This window comes from Mytilus galloprovincialis, chromosome 3 (assembly GCF_965363235.1).
Source record: "Mytilus galloprovincialis chromosome 3, xbMytGall1.hap1.1, whole genome shotgun sequence".
Lineage (NCBI taxonomy): Eukaryota > Metazoa > Mollusca > Bivalvia > Mytilida > Mytilidae > Mytilus > Mytilus galloprovincialis.
In genome coordinates this window covers 5370728-5384989 of record NC_134840.1, presented here as the reverse complement: position 1 = coordinate 5384989, position 14262 = coordinate 5370728, and the positions used below count along the sequence as shown (strand labels likewise).

General features: G+C 30.8%; 1 protein-coding gene across 4 annotated transcripts in view; it reads right to left on the bottom strand.

Annotated features, from left to right (window-relative positions):
- Positions 1-823: 823 nt before the first annotated feature.
- Positions 824-14262, bottom strand: part of LOC143067028 (ERO1-like protein alpha) — a 29259-nt gene continuing 15820 nt past the window's right edge. For 2 of the 4 annotated variants that reach the window (XM_076239962.1, XM_076239963.1), the window contains 8 exons: positions 13738-13764; positions 11548-11640; positions 10856-11022; positions 10060-10136; positions 9492-9561; positions 9100-9186; positions 8149-8288; positions 824-4439 (listed from right to left, as the gene is read on the bottom strand). In XM_076239962.1, the coding sequence (XP_076096077.1) occupies positions 4388-4439; positions 8149-8288; positions 9100-9186; positions 9492-9561; positions 10060-10136; positions 10856-11022; positions 11548-11640; positions 13738-13764 (713 nt within the window). In that variant the 3' untranslated portion in view covers positions 824-4387. The remainder of the gene's footprint in view (positions 4440-8148; positions 8289-9099; positions 9187-9491; positions 9562-10059; positions 10137-10855; positions 11023-11547; positions 11641-13737; positions 13765-14262) is intronic. The other 2 variants (XM_076239964.1, XM_076239965.1) reach the window with 1 other exon arrangement.

The window sequence follows — 14262 nt, the reverse complement described above, 5'->3', positions numbered from 1 at the left end:
CCTTAGTTTTTCCAAAAATTCAAAGTTTTGTAAACAGCAAATTTATAAAAATGACCACATTATTGATATTCATGTCAACACCGAAGTGTTGACTACTGGGCTGGTGATACCCTCGGGGGCATTGCCTTAAAGCACGAGGTTTGGCTAGCCACAAAACAAGGTTCCACCCACCATGTTTGAGCTGTATTTGGCAAAAGTTTTAGGAACTTTGGTGTTCAATGCTCTTCAACTTCGTACTTTATACTTTATTTGGCTTTTAAAACGTTTTTGGATTCGAGCATCACTGATGAGTCTTTTGAAGACGAAACGTGCGTCTGGCGTATATATAAAATTCAAATCCTAGTATCTATATGTTTATTCTTAAATATCCTGTACCAATTAAGGAATATGACAGTTGTTATCTAATAGTTAGTTTTTATGTAAGTTGCATTGTCATTTTTTGTTGTACTTCAGTGTTTCTGTTGTTTCCTTGTTTTGCTCTTATTGTTGATGTGTTTCCTTAGGTTTTAGTAACCCACAATCGATTTATGAATTTTGAAAACACAATTTTGAAGATAAAAGGGCTTAGAAGGTACTGAAAGGGGAGAGATAGCTTGAAGGCAATTTTTCTTCCATAATTTTTTTCAAAATGCCTGTTTCCCTAACATATAAGTTTGATTGTCAATGTTTTGGAGATATTGCTGATAGAACCCCTTTGACTGCCAGGCAGATAGATGTTCAACTCTGAAAAAAACTAAAAATTGTGAACTTTTAATCAGCAAACTCAATAAAATGGTACACTGCATTGAGTGTAAAGATGAATGAAGTCATAAACAAAACAATATTGTTTTTATATTTAATGATAAACTGTATGAAATAACAATGACAAAATTGTATGAAAATAGATAACAACATAATATATCAACAAAACGAGAAAATACTGCAGGACAACAATAGAGAAATATTTTAAGGATTTTTGCTAATATCTAGAACATAGAAATGACTAGATCTTTAGATTTCAAGTAAATTCGAGCAATATTTATCAATATTTTCCTTTATTATTGTTTCACTATCAAGTGCGTTATCTATCATTTTAAAGAAAATAAGATTTGCCATGATCCCTTTAAAATTAAGAGAACACATACATTTAGTGTGAAAAAGTAATCTATATAATATTTTCAAAGAGAACCAAAAAAGAGGATTTCAAGTCTTGTCAATCAATTATCTATTAGAAAAGACATGATTTGGTGTATAACATTTTGACACAAAATTTATGCACTTGACAAAACTCGCATATTTTTCATCTCTCATTTATACGAGGATTTCAACTTGGAGAAACATATCACCCCTCATTACAAGTATGAGACAATACCTATGATTGGTCTATCTTTGCTGATGTTGATAAGGCTACATGGGTGCATTTAGGAACACAGCTGAAGAGTATACAGCATATAACAGGAAAACAAATCTCACAAATACAGTCACACTTTACACACCAATATCACTTTAAAAAATAAAATACATGTTCAAATTTTGTTTTCAATGTGATAATTTGTATAAACAGAGGAAATGAAGACCCTACAGTATTAATCTCCATTGCAACTAAAGCACCAAATTATATCATTCTTAATAGGCAAACTTTTTATAATGAAAGACCTTGCTAGCATGATTGTAAACCTCTACACTACTTAAAGCATACCATAAACACATTTGGGCTACAATTATCAAATAACTATTTTTGTAGAAGTTAACTAAGTTTGCTCATTAGCAAAAGTCATATGGTGAACAATAGTTGTTAACCTTTATGTTATTTGGTCTCTGGTTGAGAGTTGTCACATTGGCAATCATAACAAATGTTCTTATTTTTATATAAGAATACGCACAGACATATATATTTATATGTTAGTATCAACTTTGAACTGTTGATATATATATATATATATATATATATATATACATTATTAAGAAATTTACATAGTTCAAGTATTTTGGATTTTTGTCTTGAGACAAATAATTTAGACTGAACTCCAAGTCATACCATTTTTGAAATAGTTCAGTGTAAGTCTTCTCTTCATATAAATGTTAAATAACTATCTGTCATATTTTAAAGCGAATTCATGAATTTCAGGTATTGGTGAAAAAAATATATGAAAATTTGATTTCATGGTTTTAATATATTCTGCATACAAGCCTATTCTAAAATTGCATTTTGTGTAAATCATGTTTAACCTCAAACCACAAAAGCCATTATGAATATTCATAAATTCATGGTATCAAATAGTTCATAAACAGTTATATGTATATATATATTAGAGAAATATTAATTTAAATAAATATCTTTTTTAAAGTACATAATATTTTCTACAATTTGTTAGTTTCTAGATTTAAGAAAAGTAATTAATTGACCATTTTATATACAAATAATAACAATATACTGACTACAATGATACTAAAAACTTTGTTTTTTTAAATCTTACTTTAAAGACTAGTATGGTTATCATTAAAATAAACTAAAATTGAATGCAATGTTATATGTATTTCAGGCAGACATGGATTTTTTGTGTGACCATGAAATTCATTTTAAAACAAAAAAAACTTCAACATTACATTGGTTTTGTTATATCACTATAATTCTTATATGATTTTCATATCTACAAATTCCTGAATTGGACTGGTCTGTTAGCATTTTTCCCTTGGTTTACACTTCAATATACCATGTTGCTGAAACTATCATTGTGATCTATTCATGCGCATTACATATGCATGGGATCAAGGGGTTCAAGCAAATAAATTGAGATTGAAAAAAAAACACCAAATACATAACTCTTATTTCTGTTTCAATGAAAAAGAAAAATAAACCATGCAAAAAAGCTTGGGAAATGTATAGATATTCTATAAATAAAATTAAGTGAAATTTCATCATTGAGCTTGACTCATCAACATCATGGGGCAGCTTGACATCATACGAATAAAAACTCTCAAGATGAAGATTATTTTGTTTCTTGTTTGATTCAAATGTAAAATAAAATATCTCATTAAAATGAAGCTTTTGAGGTAGGTGTTATTTTATCTTTAGATTCTATTGCATTAATTGAACATTAAGGGATTTAAGATAGCCAATATGGCGGCTACAAAATGTCAATAGCACATTTGATGGTAAATAGTAGCCAATGTACCAAAAATTGTTAATTAAAAATTGGAAATGTTTGGATTAAGAATTATAAAGATTAAACACATTTTCTGTAGAATGCATTGATGTGTAAACTGAGTTGCTGACTATCAAGCTTTTACATAAAAGTCCTTTGGTTTTATTAAGTTTGCCAGTCAATCGCCCCAGTTTACACATTAATTACCTTTATCATATAACGTTCCATTTGAATCCTCAGATTCATCATCAAAATGTTTTTGTAAAAGAAATTGGAAACTACAGGCATTGAACATTTATATATCCTGTAACTGTATAATACTAACATAAACTTTTCTCAAAATGAAGTAAAAATTTATAACATCAATAAAAAACTTAATTCACAACATAGAACACTCTGCCAGCAAGAAATCTTAACTATAACTATTCACAACAAAGTTGTAATAAATTAATTAACATAAACATACAGGCCACATTTGTACACACAATTTAATCAAAACCAAATACATTCACACACAAAAATATATGCAATTTATTCTTTGAACAACACTGGTGATAAATTATAACATTTCTAGGGTGTGAAGACTATATTTATCTTTCTGATGGAATGTTTTAAGGTTTATATAAATCAGATATATTCACATGTGGTTATGACATGAATTATCAAAAATACTATTGCATTTGATGTGATTTAACTTGGTAAATGGTATTCGATAAACATGATTTCAAAAATTCTGGCTATCATTAACAATAGTTTATCTTTACATAAGTTACATAAAAAAAATCAAAATTTTCATGTAAAAAGAAAATAGATAATGGCTGAATGTTTATCAATAAAATGTTATGAGCTTAAGAATGCATAAAGTTTGAACATCCTTTTGATATTATATTATCATAAACTTTATATAACTTGTATGTTTGGTAATGTATGTTAAAGGATTTGTTTTCAACAGAGACAATTCTAAGAAATAACAAAATGCATTTTTTAATGACTACAGACTACACCCTTGAACTGAATCATTCATGACATGTATGTACATTTCTCTAAAAATGCATTCTGTTAAAATGGTTAATTAGGGTTTAAGTTCTAATTTTTAAGCCCATAATTCATCAATATGGATTCACCATAAAGCAACTATCAAAGTTAAGCATAGTATAGCCATTTGTGAATATCACTGTAAAGCCATATGAAAGCATAAGAATCACAGCCGTGGTGGGAAACATAGTTCCATGAGCAAAAGGGAGATAATCTAAGTGGTGGTGTCAGCTCAACAGGTGTCGGAACTTTTCTATTGAATGTACACTGCTTGATAATCTGAAATAAAGTAAAGCAAAATTGAAAATTAATAAATTCTGTAAAATTTAACCTTTTATTGTTTGATTTTAAGATTATGTTCCATACAGATGTTTTCTGTAACATATTTCAGCACCTCTGCATGCTTTTTGTATTGTTTCTGGTTTTATGTCTTGATGTAAGACTTCCCCCATATTTTTGAGCATTAGTTTGATCATGGAAGTATTATATTGACAGGGACTCCAACAAGCGGACTTCAAACGTTTATAGTGCAATGCCGCAAAATCGTTAAGTATCTGTTAATTAACTCGACATGTCGTATGGATGCATGGGTTCCGATCAAATTTTTGGAACCTCGTGAATGATCGTAATTACGGAACATACCGAAATAACCAGATGTGTACTTAATTGCCAAGGAAATGACATTTACCGATCATGTGAATTAAAAATATGTCAGTTTTTACGGGTTTTGCTGCTTAAAAACAAATAAAAAGAAAAGAAATGAAATCCCCGCGACTGTTTTCACCAAATAAAAAAAAAAAATTAAAAAAAAATGAAGAGTAAAAATACTCACAAGCCATAAACATTTAGTTTAAGTTGCAATCAATTTTAAAATAGTAAGATTTTTATTCATGAGAGAGTCGTTGGCTAAACACGTGTAACTGTTATATACATACATTGACATATATGCATGTTAGGCTTGAAAATCATAAAATTCTCATGTAAAGTAAACGGAAAAGTTTTTATCAGTAAATATTATCGCGTTTTACTGCAAACTTTGACAAATATTTTAATGAAGTGTTTAATGAAAGAATGTCCAACAAAAATTTAATCCAAAAGTTGGCCGGGGGGGACGGGGTTAAAGAGCTTTGATATTGTTTACTGAAAGTCCAATGGCAAATATTTCATGCAATTAAACAAGAAACAGAAACATAAATTGCTTAGCATACGGTGTAAGATGTTTCAGAACTGTTAAGCTTTTAAACACATAAATAAATTCTAATTTGGTTTCCATGATAAAAAAAAATTTAAACTGCAGCTTAGGGCCCATCATGTTGATCGTTCTTTAAATGCATCCATTAAAAGCCATCCGTAAAAAATAAATCTGTCAGATGTCAGATTGAGTAATCTCGGACTAGGTTGAATGTTTAAGGTTGTTTACAACTTTAGAATTATCATAAAAGGTGTAAAAATTCATCTGCATGTCTCGTAACCTGATATTGCTATGTAGAGGTCATCACATGCGTGTAATTATTAACCTCTTTTAGTCTTTAAAACATATTTGATAATGCCCGCGTCACACTGTCCCGATTTTTACGCCGATGGCAACATGATTATGGAAATTTTCAAAATCAGGACTGATCGTATCCGGATCGGGCTATTCGTAGTGCCATCTTTAACCATCGTAGAACCATCAGCCACTTTTTCTAGCCTTCGGGGACAACTTCGGGAAGGGTTCTAATTTTTTTAAATGTTAAAAAATCCCCGAAGGTGCGTCCGATGTTGAGGGTTCGTATTGAGTTCGTATCACCATCCTCACCATCGTAATGTCACCGGGAATGCATCTTTGAACATCATATTGCATTCGTGTTTCCATCGTTTCCATCGGGTAGTTTTGACATTACGATGTCTACACGAATGAATCACGAAGCTACCCGAAGGTCTTACGATGGCAACACGACTTCAGTGAAGACCTCGTAATCCCACCGTGTTGCTATCGAATAAAAGTACGAAGGCGAGAAGATGGAACTACGACGGCAATAAATCCAGCTAAATGAAAGTTAATTTTCGCTCTAAAATACATTTAAAGTGCCATGCGCCATATGCACTGGTCAGTCTAATACGACAGTTAAGAAAGACGTTCACAAAACATGGAGCTCATATCATATGATTCTATGAGAACAAGAAAGGCGACAGCGTTGTTTATATCAATTCAAATGGAACAAGAAGAGCAGCTATTACAGGCTCAGGATTTACTTTTACAAGAAAAATATTATTTTTTGTCAATTTTTCATATCAAGTAACATAATGAAAATCATAAACGCGCCTCGTACACCAACACTGCAGGTACACGTATATAGGGAAACCAACTTTTTCTTCATTATTCTGATTTTTTATGTATCGTCCGAGTTGTTGTCACACGAATGTTTACTCCATAACCATTTTGTTTTCTATATGTCATATTTTGCCACATTTGTTGCTTTCCCCACATCCTTCCTTTTGTCTATATTATTATGATACTCTCCTGGAAAGAGCTCTTTTTGAATAAATGGGATCAACGAACCCATTACCTTTTAGACATCGTATGGCCATCGCGCCATCATCGTAATCCATCATGTAGCCTTCGTAATCCATCGTGTATCCTTCGTGGTCCATCGTGTAGGCTTCGGCTGAGATATGAAGCTTAAATACCCGTCTTCGTTTAACCTTCGTATGTCCATCTTTTGCTATCGTATATAATTTCGGCACCATCGTATAGACTTCGTTATTCATCGTACTTGCTTTGGTCACTTTTTGGTATTTTAACGAGATCGGGATCAACTTCGTACGAACTTACAATTTTCGCATTCGGGTGTCCATCGTATATAAAAATCGGGACAGTGTGATGCGGGCATAAATAAGTTAACAACATTTTAAGATAGAGAAAACCATAAATATTTGTGTAACACTCGATAAAAGTTTACAATCTTTAACTTAAAATTTGAGTTATCTGGCACCATCTGGCACACTACAAGCGCATCACATTATTTTCTGCAAACACTCTACTTCAGAATCATGTAATTTTCATAATCAGATATTTCCCGATTTCCAAGTTCCAATGATTAAAACATACTCAACAAAACTAAAAATAAGCTTGCCCTCTTTCCGAATGCAGTTAATTTTCTTATGTCATTCTGTTAAATATGGACCTGATTTTTTCGATCTTTTCAGCGTTGTTCTTCATTTATTGAACGGAAACAGGTGTTGGTATTCATGTGGCGATTCACAAATAACCACAGGAGTTTCCATGTTTATTTACATTGGTAGGTAGATAAGACAATCGATATCAAATCACGTGATAAGACCAGCTTCAGTTAAAAGAACAGGCGAGGGCGGCATCACAGATACCCCACAAAGAAGTTATCAAGTACTTGACAAACTGAGTCGGAACCTTTTATTTTCTTAAAGAAATCAGTGGGATGGGAATGTGCTAACTTTTCGTTGGAGTTCCTGTCAATATAATACTTCCATGGTTTGATGCACCACATATGATGTGTAAACATGGTGGTGCATCAATTAATGATTCAATCTTCTACAGTATACACTTTTTTACAACATGTTATTTAAATTATCAACTAGAAAGAGATGTGTGAATATATATTTACAGAATAATAAAAATTAAATATTAATACAGAATTGTAAAAATAATTTGGTAATTTAGGAGTTAATACATACATTATTCATTCTGAATCTTAAACATGCAAAAATTATGCAGGATTGCTTAATATGATTCCTCTACATCAAGTTGAACATTACTAGAAAATTTCAAAAAGAACTTTTATTATCTGCAATGTTTCTTCTGTTACATTTTTTATCATTTATTCCTCTCTGAAAGAGATAAAATTTGTTCAAATTGCCATCCTTTGCAGTAAAATTGGTACAATAATTTGAAAACTTTAAATTTTAGTAATTAAAATGCTTGAATAAGACAAAATATATAATTACTATACTAAATATCAAATTAACTGACCTGCCAAAAGAATTAAAAAGTGAGACAATTTCAGTACGTCTAAGTTGAAACTTTTTCTTCTGACTGGCATTTATTGTGGAATGTGGTCCTATCTGATCTCCAGAAAATAATATTTTTAAAGCTGTGCCCATGCCTTGGACCTGCAATTAAAAGTTATTGATTAATGTCACTTTATAAATTGGTTGTATCTGAAGTGCTTTCCCGAACCCCTGGATATACCTCCATCAGGAAAGCTTTAATCTAAAGGCAATCAAGGGATGAATAAATACTTGACAAGCTTTATGAATGGATTGGACCTAAACAGTAGAGAGGAAGTTGTAAAAAGTAATCAAAGACTAAATATAATTTTTTTTAATAAGGCCTCAAAAGACTTTTTTAGAGAGGTGAAAGATACCAGAGGGACAGTCAAACTCATAGATCAAAAATAAACTGACAACGCCATGGCTTAAACATAAAGAGAAAAACATTCAAAACGATCAATTTATACGAAGTCCAGTACTGAAAATAGCTTACCTTTCAATTGAACAGGTAGATTTCAGCTGTCCAACAACTAATTAGCCTTGATTAAAACTGTATTGAAGTAGGGGTTGTTTTGATAGTAGTTAATCATCATGTCACCTGTATGGCCTGAAATGTGTGGCTGTTAAAGGCAAAAGGTTGGGTCAAAAAGATTGTGAAAACTAAAAAGAAGATGAAAATTTGATCCTTTGCCCAACCGGACTTTGACCAGACATAATACAATTGTCCAGAATATATGACAGTTTTTGGAAGCCTTGGTTGTTGTCCTGATATAAGGTGAAGAAAGATGTTCTGACATGCTTATTCATCAACTTGAAAAACTTTTCATCTTGAACAATTAACATAATATTGTGGGATAAATAGATAAGAAAATAATAATTACCTGTAATTTGCACAATAGTTTGCACTTATACGTGAGAAAATAATAATTACCTGTAACTTGCCCCACAGCTTGCACTTATCACAACCAACACAATCCATTATCCTGGATACATTCATAAAATGAGCACGAAATTCTTCCTGTGTGAAATATAATATAAAATACATATAGTTATTCAGACATTGTATGAAACTGCTTAAATATTGGAGAAATTAGATAAGTTGTGTTGATTATGAAAAATATTTATGCATATAAAAATCATACTAAATTTTGAATGTTTAATTATATGACTTCAGATGTTTTTTTCCAAGATTTGAATTTTGTGGTAAATATTTTTTAAAATATCAAGATATTCAAAACATTTTTCTTACAATTAAACATTTAGATATTTTATGATTCTCTGCTGGATATTTCACATATAATGTAAGACTATAATTCATATTACCTTTAATTTCTTTGCTTCTTTGGGATCACCTTGAAATAATTTACTTTCATCAAACTGATCTGGAGCTTGTCTAAAATAAAGCAACAAAAAAACGACAATAAAATCCTGTATTTTTCTAAGAAAAAAGGTGGAGGCTCACTAGTTAGAACATTGATACCCACGAAAAAAAAAATGAATTCACAGTATTTAGTCTCTAGCCTACCATGATATAAGTTACCCAAGAAACATGTATTGTTTGTACAGAACTTTTAACTTACTAAATAACTGTTAACAAATCCCGAATACCACTTCAAACTTACTTAATAACTGTTATCAAATCCCTAATACCACTTTTAACTTACTGAATAACTGTTAACAAATCCCTAATACCACTTTTAACTTACTGAATAACTGTTAACACCACCAAAATTACTGAATAACTGGTAACAAATCCCTTACTTACTGAATAACTGTTAACAGATCCCTAATACCACTTTTAACTTACTGAATAACTGTTAACAAATCCCTAATACCACTTTTAACTTACTGAATAACTGTTAACCAATCCCTAATACCACTTCAAACTTACTGAATAACTGTTAACAAATCCCTAATACCACTTTTAACATCTTTATCCTCTTCTTCATTTCCTGTGTAAAATTCTTCCTGCAATAAAAAGTGTACATCACAAAACATGTACAATGAAATTCACCCTTATATCATTCAATCATACAGTTATCCACTTTTTTCCAATTAACCAAAGAATGCATTCCAATGCCTCTTGGCATAGCACATGTTTTATCTGTCAAGAAATACCGGTAACTCTTTTTTTTCAAGTACAAAGAACATTAAGGTTTCCAAAATATTCTCATTTAAACGTTAGTTATAATTGATCATAATTATCACAAAAATCCAACAAGACATGTAAACGTGACATAACTTACAAGGCAGTGGTCCATAAAAATTTACTTTTCTAGTGGAACACCTCTAAAAAAATGTGTTAATTGGAGATGTTTTCAATATGTGTGAGTCATTGCTGATATAAACCTTTGATATGAATTTCATTAAAACCTGTTAGGATATGCCAGTGTGAGGGCACTTACAAAACTGGAAGGACAGATAGAAGCACAAATTGATGGATGTGTAACTAGTATTTCAATAACACCACCCAGCAGAGGACAATCAACCAATTTCTTCTGGGTAAAAGAAATATACACTCAAAGTTTTCCCATTCACTTCTTAGTAGATTGTAGATTGTTTCTATGAACCAATCAAGTTGACACCTATAATGTCCATATAGAGAAAAGATGGAATCATCATGGTCTAATGCTCTATTTAACTTATACTGCTGTTAAGACTAGAGTGAAATAAATGTCAAATCTTACCTCTAAAATATAAGGTGCTGCCTTAATCAATGCTCTCAATTCAACAAGGTAGGCAAAATACAAATTTTTCAGTCTCTGTGGACCCTGTTCTTCATTGACAGGATCAAATCGTCTTAAAAATTCCTCAGTGTTTGGTGCCCATTTAATGTTACCAAATCCTAGTTTGTCTACAATGAAACATGTGTTTTACGATTGTAGTTCTAAAACTTATCTTAAATCATTTAAATTTCAAATTGGGCCTTAGTGGCAGAGTGATCTAAGTAGTTCATCTAAATCAATCAATAGCCTGTTAACACTGAAGTTGTCTATTCAAACCCTGTAGGTCTTGTAATTTTATAAAAAGTCTCAATTTAAAACGAGATTTAAAGACAGAATGTTTTTATTAAGTCATTGACCTAATAAGCTTCCATATTTATATTCAGTGATACGATTAATCTTAATTAAGAATGATAGTTTCCAGTGTTTTTATTTATTATGATCTCCCATAAATTAACCTTTATATAGTTTTTAAACATGTACAGATTCTTTTGTTTAAAAGTGTATAGCAGATGTATTTTAAGGTTGATATTTAGCATATTCTGGTAAAAATTCATTTGAAATATTACAAGAAAATTGAGAAACGAAAAAGGGACTGTGTCAAAGCGACAACAACCGGACCATAGAGCAGACAACTATGTTTCAACTTTATTTACCTTGAAATAAATAATTTGATGAGAGATGTAAATTAATTGAAGTATGAAGCCCTGAAATCATTCTGTAGAAAGTCCTCTGTTCCAAGCACAATCCTGTAAGGAAGTTAAAATAAATCTTCATTCTAAACATTTAGCATATATAAAGAGCATTTACAAAAACTATTATTTGAAGCAATGTAAAAAATTAATTTACTGTTGAAAATTTTAAAATTTAAACAATTAAAAAAATAAATAATCTGAGGATTAGTTCTGGTAACTGATGTCATTGATATCAATTAAAGTGTTTCTTGAAATGATAATTTACTACACAACCAATTTTTACTATCATTCTAATTATTTATTCACTGAATTGAAATTGACCTGATGAAAGTGCTCATTTGAAATGAACAAGTCAAGTATAAATAGTCTTGTAATTTAAGCACCATATACTGTAACTACTGTTTTGCATGCAAAACTCGTCCATCTTGGTTAAAATCTTTTTATAACTGAATAAAATAAGGTTAAATTAGTACCCAACACTTCCTTTTTCATGCAAATAAGACTAAGTAGGGGAGGGGAAATAAGCATAAATCCATTAAAAAAATAGTAAATATAACTACAAGAAAAGGCCACCTGTCAAAATTAACTTATTTGAATGTCAAATGAATTTCTACCAAAGTAATTTCTATTCATCTCATAACAGTTTATAACAAGTTTTAATCATGGATATGAGACAACAAAAATATTCTAAACAAATGATTTGACATTGGTACTTTTTGACATTTTTAATAGAAACTGAAAGAACATCAATATAATAAGGATGATAGGTTGTGTTTTATTAGATGGGTTCCTTTTAATAAGTTCATCAACAAAACTCATAAAACTTGTCATAGTGTGCACAAACCATTCAATGTATGGATGACATTATAACAACTGCTTAACACATGTGTATTGATGAAGACAATGTTGACCTCCAGATATCTTGTGAATTTGTTAGTATTGTTGGGTTACTGTCTCATTGATTTATAACCCACATATCCATTTTTTGATATTGAAACTATTGTATTGTAAATGCATGTGCCACACCTTAACAGGTATTTCTCAAAGTAATAAAAGTATAAAACAAAGCTGTGACAGGAGTGATAAAAACTTATGAGGTTCAGGTAAGGGGAATCATTTTGTTCCAACAATTATAATTCATTAGAAAAATACTAAAACCATGAAAAATGTATTTAAAACTATTACCAACACCTAATCCTCTAAATACTATATAAATACGAAGAAGAAAAATGGTTACTAAATCTGATGTTTATCTAATACTAATAACTGTCTAAAATTCCTATTGTTCATATTTCTTAAATAATACCAATTTTCGAAAATCCCCATTTCAATATGTGGGAGAGATATCAAAATGAAAAAAAGTTAGTCATTTTCAAACCATATAGAATTGTCAGAAACTAGTATGATTAATTATCTAATTTTCCTTTTATGATGTATTCTGTGATGCATTCAATAGAATAGGCATCAGATTTAAAGAAGACAGAACAAGAATGTGTCCATAATACATGGATGCCCCACTCGCACTGTCATTTTCTAAGTTCAGTGAACCGTGAATCTCGCACAGTCATTTTCTATGTTCACTGGACCGTGAAATTGGGGTAAAAACTCTAATTTGGCATGAAAATGTGAAAGATCCTATCATAGGGAACATGTGTATTTAGTTTTAAACTTCATCAAAAACTGCCTCGACCAAAAACTTTAACCTGAAGCTGGACAGACGGACAGACAAACGAAAGAACACACAGACCAGAAAGCATAAGTCCTCTCTACTATCGTAGCTAGGACATAAAAATCATGGAGTCGTTAATTTACAATACAACCCTGCTATATTCTATAAGTGCCAAAAAATGAAGATTTTTAATTATCATTTTGAGGTAATCTTACAATACTGAAAAAGTTGACAAACTTGCAGACGACACATAGGATTAATACAGACTCTAAAACGAGGAAATTTTGTTTTGTGCACACTTTAGTGAGGAAAATAAAATAATCAACCAAGTGTAACTGACAATATCAGACAAAAAATTGAGACAAAGAAAATTGGTATTGTCAAATGAACTGTTGTATATTATGGAAAGCTGGTTACAGTGTGTATGTGTATATATAATGTGCAGGGCTTCCAGTGGCACAGCCAGTGGCTCAGAGCCTCACCTGTCATTTCTGATCTAATATAGACAGCTTTAACAGTAAAATGATTTATAGATATTAATATAAAAATTTATTAAACATCTATTCTAAAAACTAACCACTTAATACATGATAAAACAGATGATACGACACTAAAGGGTGGAAATGAGTTAATCGTATCAATGGTGGATCAAACATAAAAACGTCTGTGAAGTTAAATTATGTAAATCATCAGTGTGGGCGAACATTATTATGGCCTTGGGTGGTTTATTTCTGAAAACTGCAGAATTAAATCTTGAATGTTGTCCTCTACATTTCTTTTGATTATTATGTTGTTAGGTTGTTGTCTCTTTGAGGTTTACTACACATCATATTTTGATACACCTGCTGTATTCAGTAGTAATGACCTTTTTTTTATAGCCAAAATCTTATCACAAAGGGAACAAAATCTAAATCCCATGAGAATTAAAGTTTTCATAAATATGTCAAATTTAAGATTTTAAATGAATAAGTTTAACTTTTGCTTATCATTGAAGGATGTACGTGACA